General features: G+C 23.5%; 1 protein-coding gene across 1 annotated transcript; it reads right to left on the bottom strand.

Annotated features, from left to right (window-relative positions):
* Positions 1-866: 866 nt before the first annotated feature.
* Positions 867-10,878, bottom strand: LOC127260569 (carotenoid cleavage dioxygenase 7, chloroplastic-like). The gene is made up of 7 exons (XM_051288342.1): positions 10,107-10,878; positions 7,095-7,223; positions 5,465-5,596; positions 2,405-2,677; positions 2,198-2,277; positions 1,406-1,723; positions 867-1,034 (listed from the first exon to the last, which is right to left on the bottom strand). The coding sequence occupies exons 1-7, from the start codon at positions 10,876-10,878 to the stop codon at positions 867-869; spliced, it is 1,872 nt and encodes a 623-aa protein (XP_051144299.1).
* Between the last annotated feature and the right edge of the window lie 9,127 nt (positions 10,879-20,005).

The raw sequence follows: 20,005 nt of genomic DNA, 5'->3' as shown, positions 1-20,005 counted from the left end.
TACTTAAAATTTATAAAAATAAATTTATAACTTATAAAAAATTAACATATATTAAAATAATTCTCAAATAATGCAATAAAAATATTAATATTTGTGTAAGAAAAATTATTAGTGTTTAAGAACAAATAAAATAAGTAAATAAGTGAAAATTTTATTACAACCGAGGAAGGGATGATGCAACCTTATTGTTTGATGAAATTATTAGAATAAAAAGTAAATTTTAAGAATACGATTAAATTCTAACAAATTTAGATTTAAGAATTAGTGTATATTTCTTTTGGCTTTTCTTCTACAAGAAAAATAATTTATTTGTTTTGTGAAATAGTTTAAAAATATATTTGTTTTTAAGAAAAGTATGAAAAATCGTATAGATAATATAAAAATAATAGATATGTGTAATATATTAATTTTTCGAAAAAAATATACTAATTTCGTCCAGCTCTGAGGATCTCATTTACTTTTGTATGTTGATATTTGAATATTAATTATTATATCAAAACGTAGTATAAATTAAGAAAAATTTACAAGAATACTCCTGTTAGTGTTTTATAATATTAATAGAGAAATATTTGTACAAAAAAATTATACAAATATAAGAATATTTTTAATGTTAAGTACAATGACGCAAAAATTCCGGAATCTTTTTTAAGGAATCCGGAATATCTCCTACCGTTCGGCCGGTTCTTTTCGAAAAATTGCTGAAAATATTTTGAGGGACAATAATAGCTTTTGGAAAATTAATTTTTACGTTGCAATAAACTGTTTAAAAAAAAAAAAAATTATTTATCAAACATTTTAATTTAAAAAACAGTTAAGAATTATTGAGTAAATTAAAACCTGTTAGGTAAACAAATTACCAATGCCATCTAAATGAAATCATTGCAAGGTCCCGGAGCCCAAAAGCCATGAAATCCGAGAGGAAACCTGAGGTGCTTGGGAACTTCAAACCTGGCCACCACAGGATCACGACCATCAACCCCAATCAATCGGGAGTCCAGGACCACCAAAAAGCACCGCTCCCTCGCCATTGCATACTGCAATTAATATTAATCCAGTCAACAATAATATTATTATATATTCAAATTAAATCATAACTTCATCGCCAAATTAAAATTAAATCAAATCATAATATATTTTTTTAATAAAAAATTCGTATTGCATATTCTCGTCCCTTAACAAACTATCTATTTTGGTTCTTCTCATAACAGAATATTAACATTACAAATACGATTATAACTTATAGTAATATATTGCAAGAATATCATTAATTACTTTTATGTCACACCATATTAATAAGGTTATTTTAGTCATTTATATTTTATTCCTACTTCATACCGGTATATATGGGTCGGATAGAGTATATATATATAAAATAAAATAAAATAAAAAGAATGTAACGTCTTACCTCAACTACAAGGATATACCCATCTTGCTCTCCACCGCCGTCGACGGGGACGAAAATGGGCTCGCCGACGAACGTCCGGCGGCCGGCCGACCAAGTATGGCTTGAACCGTCGTTCAAATTCAACTTCAGGACCGAATGAAATGGAAAATGCGGCAGAGTGCGGCGTGATCCCGACGTCGTCGCCGCGTAAACATAGCCGTTTCCGGCACCGGAGAAGGCCGGATTGATGACCGGAAAATCGGCGGCTCGGGCCCACCGGTTCAGATCCTTCACGTCGCAGCTTTGACACTTGCCCTCAGAATCCAACTCTATGCTCACCTGTTACCATTTTAATATAATATAAATACAACATATAACCTAACAACAAATAATATACTCTCACACAGCACATACAATACTTAATTTTAGTACACGACCTACTCTCCTACAACATACGCTATAATTATGAATTAACAACACATATTTTTATTACAAATAACACATGTTGTATTTAATAAATATGTGTGATGTTTTCATATTTTACTTATGCTGGTGCTGATTTTTCTATACAATTATTTGAATGACAAAAATATCAATTTTTTTTAACCTATTTTCATTAAGTCAATAAAATAAAATAAAATACAATTATTTTCTAATTTATTATAAAATTCCAAAAAATTCTTTGGAATGAAAAGGAGGAGTATTAATAAAAATATGCACGATTTATCTTGATTATATATATATATATATTCACTAAATTAAATCACTGATTTAACTATTAAATAAATTTCATGCATGCTTGCAGGCAAGGACCTGGACTAAATGTGGAAGGTGTTTGTGTTGGTGGGGATTCATCATTCCAGGGTCTAATTTTCCAGTCTTCCAGTCATATCCTGTCCGTACAACATTAATTAATATTAATATTAATATTAATATTAAGATTTATATATTTAACAACAAATTAAAAAAATGGATTAATTATATATTATATATATTATAATAATTAATCCACAGATATACCAAACATTTTCTGGAAATTGAACCAGCGGTAAGAGCAGGCGCTGGCCTGGATGTGGATGGAGGTGGCGGCGCCGCCGCAGGAGATTTGCTGGAAGGCATTGGCGACGTGGAGGACCCACATTTGAGAGGGTGCTTCGACGACGGTAGGACCAGGAGTAGGAGTCCCGGAGCTGGGGAACCTGGGGAGTATATATATTGGGGTGGTGGGCTTGCTGGGATTCACAGACAAAGCATTTATCATCGGACTCACACCGCACACTGCCGCCATTGAACCTGCAGTGCAGTATACAAATTCTGTTCATCCGCTATAGTACCATAAATTGTGTTAGAAATATAAAATAAATATATTAAAAGTTGAATATTTAATTCTTTTAATTTTTTTAATGATTTTTTTGATTTTTTATAATAAATATTTATTTTTTAAAAAAAATTACTTTAAATCTTTTTTATTATTTTTTATTTGAAAAATCGTAATTAAAAATAATATTTCATTCGTCAATTATTACATATACTCTACTCTTGTTCCCATATCATATCAATCTCAAATTTTAATTTATTGTCCCAATTCAATATTTTTTTCTCTCTCTCCACAAAAATATGATTTTTTTTAATGATACTCCGGACAAAATATATATATATTTATTTGATCAGATATGAATTTTAAGATTATTAATATATAAATATTTTTTAAGGTAAAAAAAATATGAAAATGATATTTTTTACTATAAAAATAAAAAAATAAATAAAAAAATAAATTTAAATGACAGAATAATTATATTATTATATTAATTAATTGTAATACTTATAAAATAAAGATTATTTTGAAAAGTATGTAAATAAGTTAATAAGTAGAAAGAAAACTTTTGATAAAATTGAGTGTATAAATAGTAATAATATATTTGTAAATAAAAATAATATTGAATGATATGCTCTCTCCATCCCATTGCTTGTAGACTAACTGCTACGCTAACCCTAATTGAAAGGTTACCATTTTTTATTTTCGTTCATCCCAAAACAAGGTTACCATTTTCTAATTTAGTAATTGTATTAACTACCTAACATAATAATTACCCTTTCAACTTACATTATATTACACAAATGTCATTACTTTTATATTATACCATACTAATAGGGGTATTATTGTCTTTTTTACTATAATATAATATAATATTAATATTAAAAAATCTACGTGCAAAAAGCAAGTGTCACATTTCTTATGGGACAGAGGAAGTATATTAAGAAGTGGGTAAGAGTTATTCCCTTAGGGTGTGTTTGTTTGGGGGTTTGGATTTTAAGTTGGGATTTGAATAGTAAAAATTTTTAATTTGAATAGTTATACGATGTGATGTTTTGAATGTAAAATTGATTTTTAGTATAATATAAAAAATAAAAAATAGGTGTTTGATTTGATATTTTTGAGGGAAAAAAATTGGACGAATAGTGTAAATCCAATCCACTCCCCCAAACAAACACAGTGTAAACTCAAATTACTATTTTTATTACTTTAGTCTATTTTTATCTGTATCTTATTTTAATAAATGTATTAATACCAAATACCTAAATTTTTTACCTAATTACAAAAATATCATTACATATATAATTAATTTATATTAAATGACAAAAATATCAAAATATTTTACACATCTCCATTGTCAATAAAATACCTTCAATTTCTACTATTTGGACTCTGTGTTTAAAAAAATATATATTTATTTCACAAAATATTTCATCGTACATTTTAATACCAAATTCAAATCAAAATTTTCCAAACCAATTAAAAAGAAACATGATGTATTTGTTTGTGCATTTGAAAGTTGAATTTTGAGTTATGAACAATAAATATTGATTAAAATAATTATTCGATATAAATAAGTATTTACATAATATTTTCAATATAAATTTAATATTTATTATTATATAAAAATAAAAAATAACTATTTAATTTGTTATGTTTTTTTTTTTAAAAAAGAAATAGTGAATATTAATTTTTTTATTGAAAATCCATAAACAAATAGATCCTTAATAATAGTAAGTTTTTAAAATTATAATAATTATTTAATATATATTTGACGTGAGATATTAAATGAAAAATAATTTTCAAATATAATACTCCATTCGTCCTATAATAAAGTATCCATTTTTTCATTTTAGTCCGTCCCATAACAAAGTATTCATTTCCTTTTTTTAATAACTCTATTATCTACCTAACATTACAAATACTCTTACAACTTACAATATATTATACAAATGTCATTACCTTTATATCACACGTACTAATAAAGTTATTTTAATCATTTCTATTTTATTCCTACTGTATCCCAATATAATACTAATATTTCTAAAACTACGTGCAAAAAGCAAATAGATATTTAATTGTTAGGAGGAAGTATATTAAATAAAAATAAATCTATAATATATTTTAGAGAATAAAAATGAATTTACTATTATAAATAAAACATAGGAATAAAAATTTATAAACACAACTAAACAATAAATCTATATAATTTAACCCCCTTTATTTTTCCATCCAAAAATCTATGTAATAATAATTAATAAATTACTATTATTCTTACAAGAGCCAAAAATCAGCATCACATATGTGTCCAAGAAATAGCATCTTAGACCATTTTGTCATTTTATATGTTCGAGAATTGTGCTAATTACTAATTAATTCCATGTATTAATAAATTAATTTGGTAAATATCAATTTTAGTCCAAATATAACTAAAATTTATTAATTTTAGTCCAATTATAAAAAAAAAAAACTCATCAATTTTAGTCCGTGTACTTTCCAAGCTAACTGCCACATAACCTATGTTATGTCTACGTCAGCAATTTCCGTTAGTTTTTTAACGGTATGACCAAAATTGATTGAAATTGTTAATATTGAGACTAAAATTGATGAGTTTTTTATATTAGAACCAAAATTGATAAATTTTGGTTATATTTGGACCAAAATTAATTTTTTTCCAATTAATTTTAATTCAATATTAATAAAATGAAAAAATTAATAATAATAATAGTAACTGGAAATTAAATTAAATTAAAAATAAAAATTACCTGGAACATCAAGCTTAATCCTGTTCCCAAATAATATGTAATGCGAATCAGTGAAAGCCCAGTCATGGAGCATAAGGTGGTCCGGGACCGTGAATCCTCGACTTTGTACCATATTAAAATTACTGTCGAATTCTGAAATCATATATATTTTTTAAATTTTTTAATAATTAATTAAATATAGATAGTTGATTCGATATAAACAATAATAGTAGCATTTCTTGTTCACAGGACTAGGGTTAGATTTAAATTTTTATATTAATTATACATAGATAGATGTGTGCTACAATAACTCTAATTACTTTGTATTTTTAAATAGATATATTTTTTTAATGTTAAATATTTAAAAATTATTAGTAATATAAAAAAATAGTAATAAAATTTTTTTATGTATGAATATATATATTTTATTTTTTTATAATATAAATCCAGAATTGTATAAAAAAAAAATTATGTTGGGCAAACACATTTTAAGGATTTGTTTGCTTAAGATTTTCTTTCGAACACGATTTTCAATATATATTTTATTTTCTCACATATATATTTAATATAAAAATTTTATTTTTTATATTATAACCGATACAATTCTCTATATTTCACACCAAAAATATTATTTAAATAAAAGACAAAACAAACAAAACCTAAATAATAATTGGAACACAGTATTTGGCCATAAAAATTAATATATTAATAGATATTTATATAAATATTACTACATTTAAATAAAAAATAAATAAATTAAATGTACGTAAATTGAGCATATCCAACTATAGTACTCCCTCCTAGGTAATTTGGGCGTCTTACAGTCACACGTGAATTTAGGTAAAGTATAATTAGTAAGTAATTAAAAAATGTATTACTAAAAATAATTATTGTATAGTAAAAATAATTATAAATTAAAATTAAGATAACTAAATATTTTAATTTAGATTTAAAAAATTATAAAATTTAAAATATAATTAAAGTGTATAATCATATTTTCAAAAAAGAAAATGACAAGTTAGATAGGATGGAAGGAGTAATTATTTAATACTCTCTATTCCAATATAATTGAATCATTTTGTTAATAATACGATATTTAATAAAATAATATTTAATTAGTTAATAATAGTGAATTATAATATTATTTTATTATTTTTACATAATTAATAATATTCATGTTTTTTAAATAAATTTAATATATGATTAAAAAATTAGAATATATACTTAAATATTTTAAAAAATATATCGCAGTATAAAATATATATATAATATGAATATCATTTTATAAAAAATAAAAAATTTTATAGTACAAACTAAATAAAAAAAAATACTTATATTTATTTATAATTAACCTAAACTAATTTTATAAAAAAATGTAAAATTTTAAATGTAGTAAAAAGTATTTCTTTATTTTTTTAAATATATATATAAATAAAGAGATTTTGAATAAAATCTATGATTTATGATATTATATATTATGTAATTAATTAAATTGATTCATATTTGTTAAATATATTTTTATTTAATTAATTTTACTCAAATAAAAATATTTAGATTATTATAAAATAGAAATATATATATATATATATATCAATTGTTATAGAATCTACTATAATTTTTTTTTTTTAATTTTTTTTAATGGTTACCGTACCGTAAAAAGTGAAGTGACTTTTGGGCAGCAACATGTCCTCTGCATTGGTCGACAATATCAATAATCTGTTCCTTCTTACATCTATTTTGTAATGAGCCAATACTCTCTTTGCTGGCATCTTGAAGATTCCTGCAAATTTATATATTTTTAAATTGAAAAATAAGTACTAAAAACAAATTTTAATTAAAAAAAATACTCCATTCGTCCCGAATATTTGAATATTTTGTATGTTTTACTGTAAATACAAAAATTTATGAGCAATATAATTAAAAATATATTAGTGAAAATAATTATCCTATAATAAAAATAATATTAAGATTAAAATAACTAATTAATATAATTAAAATTAAAAAAATTATAAATTAATTTTTTAAAAATAAGATTAAAGTATATAATTTTTTTCCAAAAAAATGAAAGTGACAGAGTAAGTGCGACATGCGGAAATAAAAAAAAAAAAAAGTAGACATGAGAAGTGGGACCGATGGAGTATAATATGAATGTATTATTCCCTCAGTCATCCAATGTTATACTCATTTGATCGAGCACGAATTTTAAGAAAAATAAGTAAAAAGTAGAATTTATTTTTTTATTTAGTATTTTTATTGCAAAAATTCGAATTGAAAATATATCAAATATTAACTTCATGAGGTGGTCTAGTGGTCAGGTCATAAGTTGATTTTTTTCGTAAATAAATTATTTTTATATATACCTAATATAAAAAAAATTTTAAAATTATAAAATATGGATTTCATCAAATTCACTCATGTGATATAAATACTCTTAAATATTAATTTAGTATATATAAAAAATATATATTTAATTTTATAATATTTTTTTTTAAAAAAATCATAAATAATTAGAGTTGGGGGTAAGAATCTTCAAACAAACATAATCTTGTTCGTGGGTTTGAGAATTGAATTTTAGTACACCTTTGTTCCTAATATCGCATCGCAGTTATCGTACACACGAAAATTCAAGAAAAGAATAAATAATTAAAAATATTATTAAAATTAAGTACAATATGACATAAATAATTATAAAGTAGTATTAACAGAATTAATTAGTTCAATAAAAAATTTTAAAATATTATAAATTATAAAATATGATTAAAATATAAAAAAAAAGGTTTTTAAAAAAGTGTCATAATATATAAAACAGACGAAATAAAAGGTGTGATATGATATGCAAAATTTTATATTTGTATAATTGTTTAATATATTATAAATAAGTATTAATATAATATTTTTAAAGTAAAATTAATTTTTAAGTTTATTATTTTAGTTTCGTATCTGGAGTTTGTCGAAAACTAGTCCCATAAGTAAAATTTTTTCGCAATTTTAGCCATCTGACGCCGGACATGCCTACCATGTGGCTCCCGAATGACATGTGACCGCCACGTGGATTTTAAATATTTTTTTATAAATTTTTTATTTTTATTTTTTTTAAAAAATGATTTCTTACAAAAAAGACAATAAATAAATTATTTTGAAATAAAATAAAATAAAATTATACGTGTCCGTCAGGTATCGTCGATGACCTAGAAGACACGTATCCTCCGACAAGCCACGCGGGTGTCATATAGGCATCTTCGGCGTCGGAAGACTAAAAGTGTAAAAAAAATTCACTTACAAAACTAATTGGCGACAGATTTCAATTACGGGACTAAAATGATAAAAATGTCAGTTACGGAACTAAAATGATAAAAATGTCAGTTACGGGACTAAAAAATCAATTTACCGTTTAAATCTTAGTTGGTGAGTAGTTTTATGTGTATTTTGTTCTTATGTTTTAACTAAATGTAATGATATTTATGAAATAAATAAAAATTGAATGTATTTATAATTTATAGTAATAATCTAACTTACTAAAAAATGTATATTTTACTTTAAGATTTTGTTTTAAATGATATTTTAATTAAACATTTTATTAATATATATATTTATATTAAAAAAAAAAAAAAAAACAATGTTGATTGAACAGTAGTATTTTGACTTGGAATCAAAATCAATTTCACAAGAATGGTATGTTATATTTGTGTTATGAATATTTTAATTTTAATTAAAATATTTATTAGATATATATATGATATTTTATATAAAAATAAATATCACCGTTTAGATAGACACTTTTAGAGCCTTTTCGGAATAAATAATATTTTTTTTCAAAAGGTGTCCTATTATATATATATATATATATATTTTTTCATAAAATATAATACTACTATCAAATATTAATTTTTAATTATTTTAAAATTTTGTGTATATATATAACTCTTTTTAATAATATTGGAACTTGGAGATGCTGCTCTTTAAATACAAAGTTCATCTAATGCCAACAAAGCTTATAGTTTTTAATTAATGAAGGGTGTGTTTGTTTGAAGGATTTTGGTGGATTTTCACTGTTCATCCAATTTTTTCCCCCCAAAAACATCAAATCAAACACCTATTTTTCATTTTTTATATTATACTAAAAATCAATTTTACATTCAAAACATCACATCAAACCCTATTTATATCACATCATACAACTATTCAAATTCAAAATTTTTACTATTCAAATCCCAATTCAAAATCCAAACCCCCAGACAAACACACCCGAAAAAGAAAGAAAGAAGAGTTGGAAGAGAAAGACTAATTAAAGATTTTTTTTTGGTTAGAAATTTATTTAAAACAAAGTATTTATGTGAATTTTAGTTAAGTAATATTTTAATATTATACTTTTTAGTAATAGTAGATACGATAATTTAAGTAAGATATAATTAGTAAATAATTAATAAATATTACTAAAAATATTATTATATAATATAAATAATTATAAAATTAGACTAAAATAACTAAATAATTTAATTTAATTAAAATTAAAAATTAAAATTTATTTAAAGTATGTAATTATATTTGCGGGAGTAATTAAAGTACGATTTAAATAAAAATAATATACTCCATTTAATAAATATAGTATTGTGAAAACGCTAAATAATTCAGTTCAATTAGAATATGACACGCGTTGCCTAACCGTGCAATATCGGCTTCAAGAAATGAGCAGCCACGTCAGCAAAATCCGGCCCGGCTCTTCCCAAACTCTTTTCCGGCGACCTTTTCCGGCCGCCGACGAGGTCGATCTTCCCGACGGTGGCCAACGTACGAGGCTCGAACTCGTAGGGGTCGCCCCCCTCCCAGAGACAGAAGAGCCGGCCCCCCCACCGGAGAACGCTCGTGTTCGCCACGTTCTTCATCACCTTCGTGTTTCCGATCATCCTGCCGCCGCGGAGGACCGAGAACGGCCCGCGGTGCTTGAACCGCCACGCGCCGCCGTCGGGCTCCCGCTCGTCGGCTTGCGCCTCCGTCTCCACGTACCGCGCCATGAACTCCACCCCGCCGCCGTCGATTTGGAACGACCGGAGGTAGCCGTGGCCGTCGAGGGGGTGGACGGTGGAGCCGTGGTCGTCGGCGAAGAGCCCCGGTCCGGTGAGGTAGTAAGTTCCGGTCGGGAAGTCGGCCGGCAACGCGCCGCCGACGAGGCGGAGGCTGATCGGCGCCGTGATCTCCGCCCGTTGGGAGGTGAAGAGCGATCGGTAGTCGCCGACGGCCAACGCGGCGTCGTCGTCCGCCGCGTCGGAATCGGGGTGTACCGTCGGCGTTCGCCTCGGGGCGGTGGTTGTTGTAGTTGTAGTCGTCGCCGCGGCGGCGCGTGGGATTGTTGGCCGGTGCGTGGTGATGTAGGTCGCCGCCGGAGACATACGTGGCGGCGGCGCAGAGGTGATGAAATGGCAGGGGGCGGCGAGCATTTTGAGAAGTATATTACAATGAAAGAGCCGATCGTATAGTGTCTGTATATATACGGCTTCGTACCCTAATATATAAATAAATAAAATACCATTATATAAATAAATTTTGTAAGTCCTTTTTTAAAAAGATCATTGGGTGTGTTTAGTCGTAGAATTTTATGTTTTATTTTATTATTTAATTTTTTTTTTTTTACTTTCAAAAATATTAAATTAAATATTTATTTTTTTAAAATTTTATTGTACTAACATATAATTTTACGTTTAAAATATCACATTAATACGTATTTATATTACATCAAATAACTATTTCAATACAAAATTTTACTATTCAAAATCAAAACCAAAAACCATAATTTTACAAGTAAACACATTTATACTCCCTCCGTCCGTAAAAATTAGAACATTTGGGTCTAATACGTAGATTAAAAAAATGAATATTTTATTAAAAAAGTGATAAAAGTAAAAAAATAGTTTGAAGTATTTTTGGAAACTAAGTTATAAATTTAAAAAATAAGGAAAAATAATATAATAAAGATAGTGACATTTGTTGTAAATAAGTGCTGAATGGATAATAATAGTTAAATGTTGATTTATTGAATTTGACAAAATTAGTAATTGAGGAAATTTAAGGGACATACTAAAAAGAAAAGTGAGAGTAAATTTGGCAGAGGGACGGAGGGAGTAGTAGATTAAGAAATAATAGTATTTTATTAGTCAATATTTTGATATTTTTGTTTTGTAATAATAATTGTATGTGTGATAGTATATTTGTAGTTTAAATAAAAATTAATGTATATTAGTATTAGTGTATGATTATTTTTACTATATAAAAAAACGAGTTTTTTGAATAATTATGACCAACGAAAATAATAAAAATAGTATTATGAATAATTAGGACAGATGGAGTATAATTTATTAATAAATTTTAATATATTTTAACACTAGTAAACTTTTCATTTGTCATTTTAGTCTGTTTAAATAAAAAAAAAAAAAAAAAAAAATTCTTTTTAAAAAAATTACTCTTAATTAAATACCAAAATGACATTATATTACTTTATATTATATATATAATACTAATTACCTTAAGTTATGTGCAAAAATCAAATAAAAAATTTAATGGTGGACGAAAGAGAGTAGTAAATAATTTGTTTTAAAATGCCTAAATATCTTTATATAACAATAAATAAAATAAAAAAATAAAATTATATAACAGAAAATTGAATCATTTAATAAAAAAACACAATATTTTGATATAAAATTTATTTGTTTAAAATAAATTACAAAGATAAATATCATTTGTAATATTAAATAAATCAAATATATATTTGTTTGATTAATTAAAACTAAGCTTTTGTTGAATTAGTTTGGCGATTAGACCGAAATTAATTTAATTTGATTTATATATAATTTTTATTTTATTTATGTAACTTAAAAAATGTCATAACTAAATTTGACTATGAAATACGTAAAATATATTTTCCTACATATAATTGAATATATATATATATAATATAAAAGATATAATAGTAATTATATATATATAAACATATATTTATTTTGATCATATAGTTATTAAAGAAAATGTTATATTTATTTTTCTCTGATACAAACTATGAATTATAATTGTTGGGTTATGGACATCGAGACAACGTACGTTACGAAAAATATTACAAAAATCGGAACGAAAATAATTAATATCAAATTTAAGAGAATTTTATTCTTCAATTCAATATAAAATATATGTAATAATAAAAATTATTACTCCCTACGTCCCACATAATTTATCCCTATTTTATATTTTTCGTCCGTCCCACGTAATTTGTCATTTTATTTTTTGGAAAATTAATTATACACTTTAATCATATTTTAAATTTTTTTAATTTTAATTAAACTATTTAATTATCTTAATTTTATTTTATAATTATTTTTACTAAATAATAATTATTTTTAATAATATATTTCTTAATTATTTACTAATTATACTTTAACTAAATTTCTGTGTCTACAGTAATACACCTATATTATATAGGACGGAGGGATTATTATATTAAAGATATGAAAATAAATAGAGCTTTCATATAGAGTATCACATCTAAAAGTAATTTACTTTTCAAACAGATAAAAATACATTATTACTTTATATTTCTAAAAATGATTTAATATTTTAATTATATTTAATTTTATAATATATATATATATATATATTTATGCATGCGTAACTGTTGACAAAAAATAATTGAAGTGACAAAAGAATGAGGATGGCATAATTACTTCCCATTCTGTTTGTGTTGAAAGAATCTTTAGGGTTTAAAAAAAAACATATAGTATTAATATTATATCAAAATATTATTTAAATAAAACTTCAAATTAACATCGAATATTATTTAAATAAAAATTTAAATAAAAAATTTTATATTTTAAACTAATTTTAAATTACGATCAAACAAATTTTTTTTAATAATTTATTATTTGACTAAGTTTATCAATATATTTCAGTAGAAATTATAAAAATCATATAATATGCTTTGATTATTTATTTATTTATTTATTTATTATGCATTATCATTATTCTTCCATTTTCTATATATAATATAATGTTAAAATGATTTAGGAGTATTGTTTTTTTAAAAAAAAAAGAAGAAGAAAAATCACTCTCATATATATGGGTGAATTGAAATTAATATTCGTTCTGTCCGGGAGAAAATGAACCTTGTTAGGGACACAGTATTTTAGGCCGTGTTAATGAATAAATTATCAATAATAAGTTATACTATTATTTTATTAATTTTTATATGAATACTGTTGTTTGCATTTTAAATATTTTCAGATTATATATCAATAAAATATATGCAATACATATATCATTTTTTAAATAATAAAATTTTATATAATACAAATAAATAAAAATATGTATTTCTTTATTTATAATTAACTTCAAACTAATTTTATAAAAAAATTGAGAAGTTTTAAATATAGATAAAAATATTTGTTTATTAAGAAGAGAGATAAAAATAAAAGAGTTTTGAGTGGTCCGTTAAAAATTTAATTAAATTAATTTATATTTATTAAGTATGTTTAAGATGAATAAATTTACTAAAAATAAAAATTGATCATCTTTTATGAGATAGACAAGAAAGAAAATGAGTGATCTGTAGCTCAGAGAGTATTTTTTATTCGCTTGGTTTTTAATAAAAATATATCATTTTTTTCTCATAAAATATCATATCAAAATATTATTTAAACAAAATTTTAAATCTAATACTTACTTTCAAACCACAGTCAAACAAACTCATATTACATATTGATCAATTTGCAATTACAATACTCCCTCAGTCCCATAAGAAAGGATACCATTTTTTATTTTTGTCCGTCCCAAAAAAAAAAATCCAATTTCTTAATTTAGTAATTTACTATCTGTCTAATATAATTAATAATACCCTTACAATTTTCAATATATTATACAAATGTCATTATTTTTTTATCGCACAATCTAATAGGGGCATTTTGATCTTTTATACTATAAACTAATACTCCCTCCGTCCACAAAAAAAGTATACAATTACTTTTGGCGCGGTGTTTAAGAAATAATAGTATTTTAATTACAGTGGGTAGTTAAAAGTAGTGTAATGACATTTTTGCCCTTGCTTTTTGGTGTAAAAGTAATGATGTGATGTAAAGTAGGGTATTTGTGGAAAAAAGTAAGGTATTTAATGAAATGTTTACTTTGTAATTGGACGTCCCAAAATAGAAACATGTATACTTTCTAACTGGACAGATGGATATAATACTAATATTCAAAAATCTACATGCAAAAAACAAATGTTACTCTTTTTGCGAGACACATAATACTTTTTTTTTGTATTTTTGAAAGATGGTTTATACTAAAGTGTATTTTTTTTTTCAAAAATATAAAATACTTACCTTTTATATATATAAAAAATATATATATATTTTCTGTCACTTTTTCTTCAAAATATTGTAGGGATATTTATTATAATAATTTTTAAATTTTTTATTTAATTTATTTGAATTATTTGTCCCCATCAATAGAGACATATTAGAGTAGTGAGATCCTCTTGAGCATCTTGGATGGTATAATCAAGGTGATGCCTGCAATTGCTATGATTTCAACTTCAAATGTGATCATGTTTTTATTTTTATTTTTATTTTTATTTTTATTTTTTATTTAATTTATAATTTTACTTTCAAAAGTATTATATTTCAATTTAAATTTTCTTTAATATGAAATATAATGTATAATAATTTTTTTTATTTAACATAAAAAAATTCGTAATATAAATTTATTATTTACTTTAGAAGGTATTAAATATTTAATAAATTTGATCTATGCTAAGATAAAATAATCAATACAAAATAAATTTGATATCACATATTTTTATTTAAAAATAATTTATGTTAAAAAGAATACTTATTTATAATATATGTTATATTATACTATATTATATTTATAACTATAATTATATTTTTTACTCAATATATAAAATTAAATAATTTATATAATTATAATTTTTTATTTTTATTCTATTAAATAATTAGTATATAAATTATTGTAATTTAAAATAATTTTTATTTAATAAAATATGTATGCATAAAATATACATTTATTAGAAATAAATTAAAATATTGCACTAATAATAAAACAAACACAAGATACTACATAATTAAAAACATTCCAGTTAAAAAATACTATAAACTACAGTACATAAATTTAAATTTTTTAAAATTAAATAAATAAATTAATAACATCCTAATTATCTTATAATAATTCTTCAACAATTTTCCTTTAAATAATAGTATATTATATTATATAAATTTTGTATTAAATAAATTAATAAATTTATTGATGTGGAAAAAAAAATTGAAAAACATAAAATTCGCTTTTACAATGTGAGTAGTAAAAATATCAAATCAAATCAAATACCTATTTTTCATTTTTTATATTATACTAAAAATCAATTTTACATTCAAAACATCACATCAACACCTATTTATATCACATCATACAACTATTCAAATTCAAAATTTTTACTATTCAAATCCCAACTCAAAATCCAAACTCCCAAACAAACACACCCTAAATGAATTTTTAAGGTGTCGTGGCATGACGTGACGCAGAAAGAAAACTTGAAAACGCAAAAATGAGTTTTGAATTGTTTATGGTCTGAATTAGTACTTCTCCGTCCCAACCCAGTGTCTCGATTTTACCATTTTCATCTATTTCACTAAAAAATATTTATTTTTAGTAAAAGTAATTATATATAGATACCAACATACATTTAACTTTTACAAAAATATTCATTCTATTTGTTTTTTTAAGGAGAAAAATATCAAAATAATCTTATATATTTTCACTGACATAAAAAAAAAAATCATAGTACTCCATCCGTTCGTCTTTAAGGGTCACATTTATATTTTACATCATTGTACTTAACGTTAAAAATATTCTTATATTTATATAATTTTTTTTTGTACAAATGTCATTCTATTAGTATTATGAGATACTAAAAGAAGTATTTTTGCAATTTTTTTCTTAATTTGTTCTACGTTTTTATAAAATAATTAATATTAAAAATTCAACACGTAAAAAGTAAATGAGACTCTTAGATCCGGACGAATGTAGTATTATCTTTTAATCTACTATTAAAAACAAATGAGTATATTATAATGGTGTACACAATATAGAAATTCAATCAATAGGTGATGTATGCATTATTACCATGTATTGTCAGTATAGCTGTCAGAACAGATTAGCGGGACGAATTAGCGCAAAATCCATTGTAATTTGTAATTAAGCGGATTGTTTTTGAGCCACCCATGACGAGGCGGGTGAAATTTCGTCAGCCCAACTCAATCCACCGATATGTGACGAGTCAAATAGACTAACCCACAGACTCTTTAATAATATTAACAAATATTTAAATATAAATATTTTCAGACTTAATATCTTAATATAAAAGATGAAGGAAATATAAACAATGGAAAATCAAAACAAATAAGAGAATAATATTTGATTAGTTGGTTTAACCTAATGTGGAATGTTTTAATAAGTTAATTCTTTGATTCAATTTAAAATAAAATTTTCTTAAAAATTATTCTATCCGTCTTGGCTTTCGTATCCCTTTTATTGTATATTGTGTCCCCTTTTTAATGTAGACATATGAATTTAAAAGAGGTATAATTAGTAAATAATTAAAAATATATTAGTGAAAATAAATATCGTATAATAAAAATAATTTTAAATTAAGATTAAAATAGTAATTAGTCTAATTAAAATTAAAACAAATTATAAATTCAAATTTTTAAAATGAAATTAAAACTTATAATATTTTTTTTTAAAAAAAAAAGAAAATGGCCGAATAAGGGAGATATACGAATATGAAAATATGAACATGGTATGGTATCTGAAACGAAGAGAATATTACAAAATTATAATACTACAATTAAAGATATACTATATTATAATATAAACAATAATTATTACTACTTATTTTGACGGCTCTGGATATCGACTCATATTATTATACTACATTGGTCCATTAATAAGATTTACATTTATTTATTTATTATTGTCGTTTTAAATATTAATTAGTATATCAAACATATTACAAATCAAGAGAAAAAGATAAATAATACTTATATTAGTATCTTATAACACGAATATAATACTCACTCCGTGCCAATACAATAGTCATGTTTACCATTTTTGTCCGTCCCAAAACAATAGTCTTATTTCCGTAAATAACCATATCACTATAAAATACCTTTACATTTTCATTATTATTACACAATTACCACTACTTTTTATACTAATACACTCACAATGACAAAAAAGTCTTTTACATATACTTTTTACCTACTACTAATATAATATCAATATTCCTTAAATCCCGTGTCAAACACAATTCACACTATAGTTCTGGGATACACTATAGTTCTGGGATGGAGGGAGTAAGATTTATATAATAATTTATACAAATATAAAGATATTTTTAACGTTAAGTAATGACGCAAAAAATAAATGTAACTCTTGTTGCTAGACGAAGAGAGCATTATGTTAACATATGGGTGACCGTTGCTATGCTGAAATGGTAAATTCAACACAATACTACGATACATAAAAATTTGACAGACAATAAATAATTTATTTTAATATAATATAAATATAATATATGAACTAATAACACAAGATATAAGGACATAAAATACATCATATAAAGACAAGCAACATACTTTCTCTGTTCGTCTCTAAGGGTCACATATATATTTTGCGTCATTGTACTTAACATTAAAAATATCTTTATATTTGTATAATTTTTTGTACAAATGTCCTTCGATTAGTATTATAAGACACTAATAGAAGTATTTTTGTAATTTTTTTTTTAATTTATACTATGTTTTGATGTAATAAATTAATATTCAAATATCAACACACAAAAAGTAAATGAAACTTTTAGAGCCGAACAAATGTAGTATTATATAGAATGAAACCACATATGAACCATGATAGCATAATATATAAAAACACTTGACTCACTATATGAAAACACATAATACATAAAAATTATGTTAATATAATATAAAAATATCACATTAACTTTATATTCTTATTTTAGTTATTTTTAAAATTAGTGAAAATTAAATGAGTGATAATAATAATTATAAATAAATAAATAACATTGTATCTAATACTATAAGATAATGTCACGTTCCATTTTTACTATAATATAAAAACATCACATTAACTTTATATTCTTATTTTTACTATTTATTTTTTGTAATTTTCTATAAATTTATACTATATTCGTCCGCCTCTAAGGGTCTTATTTACTTTTTATGTGTTGATATTTGAATATTAATTATTATATCAAAAATATAGTACAAATTAAGATAAACTTGCAAAAATACTTTCATCAGTGTCTTATAATACTAATATAATGACATTTGTAAAAAATATTATACAAATATAAAAATATTTTTAATGTTAAGTACAATGACACAAAAGTTAAAGGTAATTATTAGAGACGAACGGAGAGGGTATTACTTTTACTTACATACAAAAAAAATAAAATCACATTTAAATCATTATTTCAACTAAAATCTAAAAAATCAAAATAAATAAATAAATAAATTAAAATCACCAACTCCCTAATCGAATACAATAATATGCAAATAATGTCATTTTGGAAAAAATTTTGAACTATTTTTTATAATATTATTAGAAAAATATGATATAAACACGTTAATACAACATATATAATATATATTATAAAAAATTAATAATTCAATAAAATATTATTTTTTATATTATTGTACCAAGCATAAAAAAATATATTCCTCAAAGAAAAAATAAAAAATTAACCACTCATTCTTTTGTTTGAAAATCTAGTATTTTTACTTTATAAGGTTTTCTTAGAACTTGGATCTAAAATTAAATATGAGTAAAATACTTAATTTTTAATTTAAAGATTCAATTAAATATATATCTTATTTTTAATTGGATTATAAAAGATAATAAAATATAAAAATATTAATATAAAATATTATTGTACCTAGAACTATTAGATGAATTAAACCATTCATGAGTTTGACTTCATTCGATTTAATTTAATTTTGTTTGCGAATATAAACAAATCGAGTTGAACAACATAAATATTTTTATTTTGCTAACAAACGAGATCATGTTTTGTTCAAAAACTTTCAATAAAATATATACAAAATTATTAATTAAAATATAAATAAATAAATAATGAGTTGACTCACTCGTTGGCCCAGCCCACCAAACTCGGCCTAAATCCTTCAACTACAACCCAAGCCCAAATCCAAATCCAAGCATTCGCAACGGTATTTACAATAGAGTTGTTTACTTGTAAGACTTTATCTGATTTTATTATTTCAATTTTTATTTTGCTCCAAAAATATCAAATCAAACACTTAATTTTATTTATTTTGTTAAATTAAAATCTAATTTTACATTCAAAACATCACATGAATACATATTTATATCGCATCAAACAACTATTTAGATTCAAAATTTTACTATTCAAAATCAAAACCTCACAAGTAAACACATAGTACAAATTACTCCCTCCGTCCCACATAATTTGTC

Source organism: Andrographis paniculata, unplaced genomic scaffold (genome assembly GCF_009805555.1).
Source record: "Andrographis paniculata isolate CXL003 unplaced genomic scaffold, ASM980555v1 Contig15END, whole genome shotgun sequence".
Taxonomy (NCBI): Eukaryota; Viridiplantae; Streptophyta; class Magnoliopsida; order Lamiales; family Acanthaceae; genus Andrographis; species Andrographis paniculata.
The sequence above is the reverse complement of the archived record's forward strand: the minus strand, read 5'-3'. Positions and strand labels throughout refer to the sequence as shown.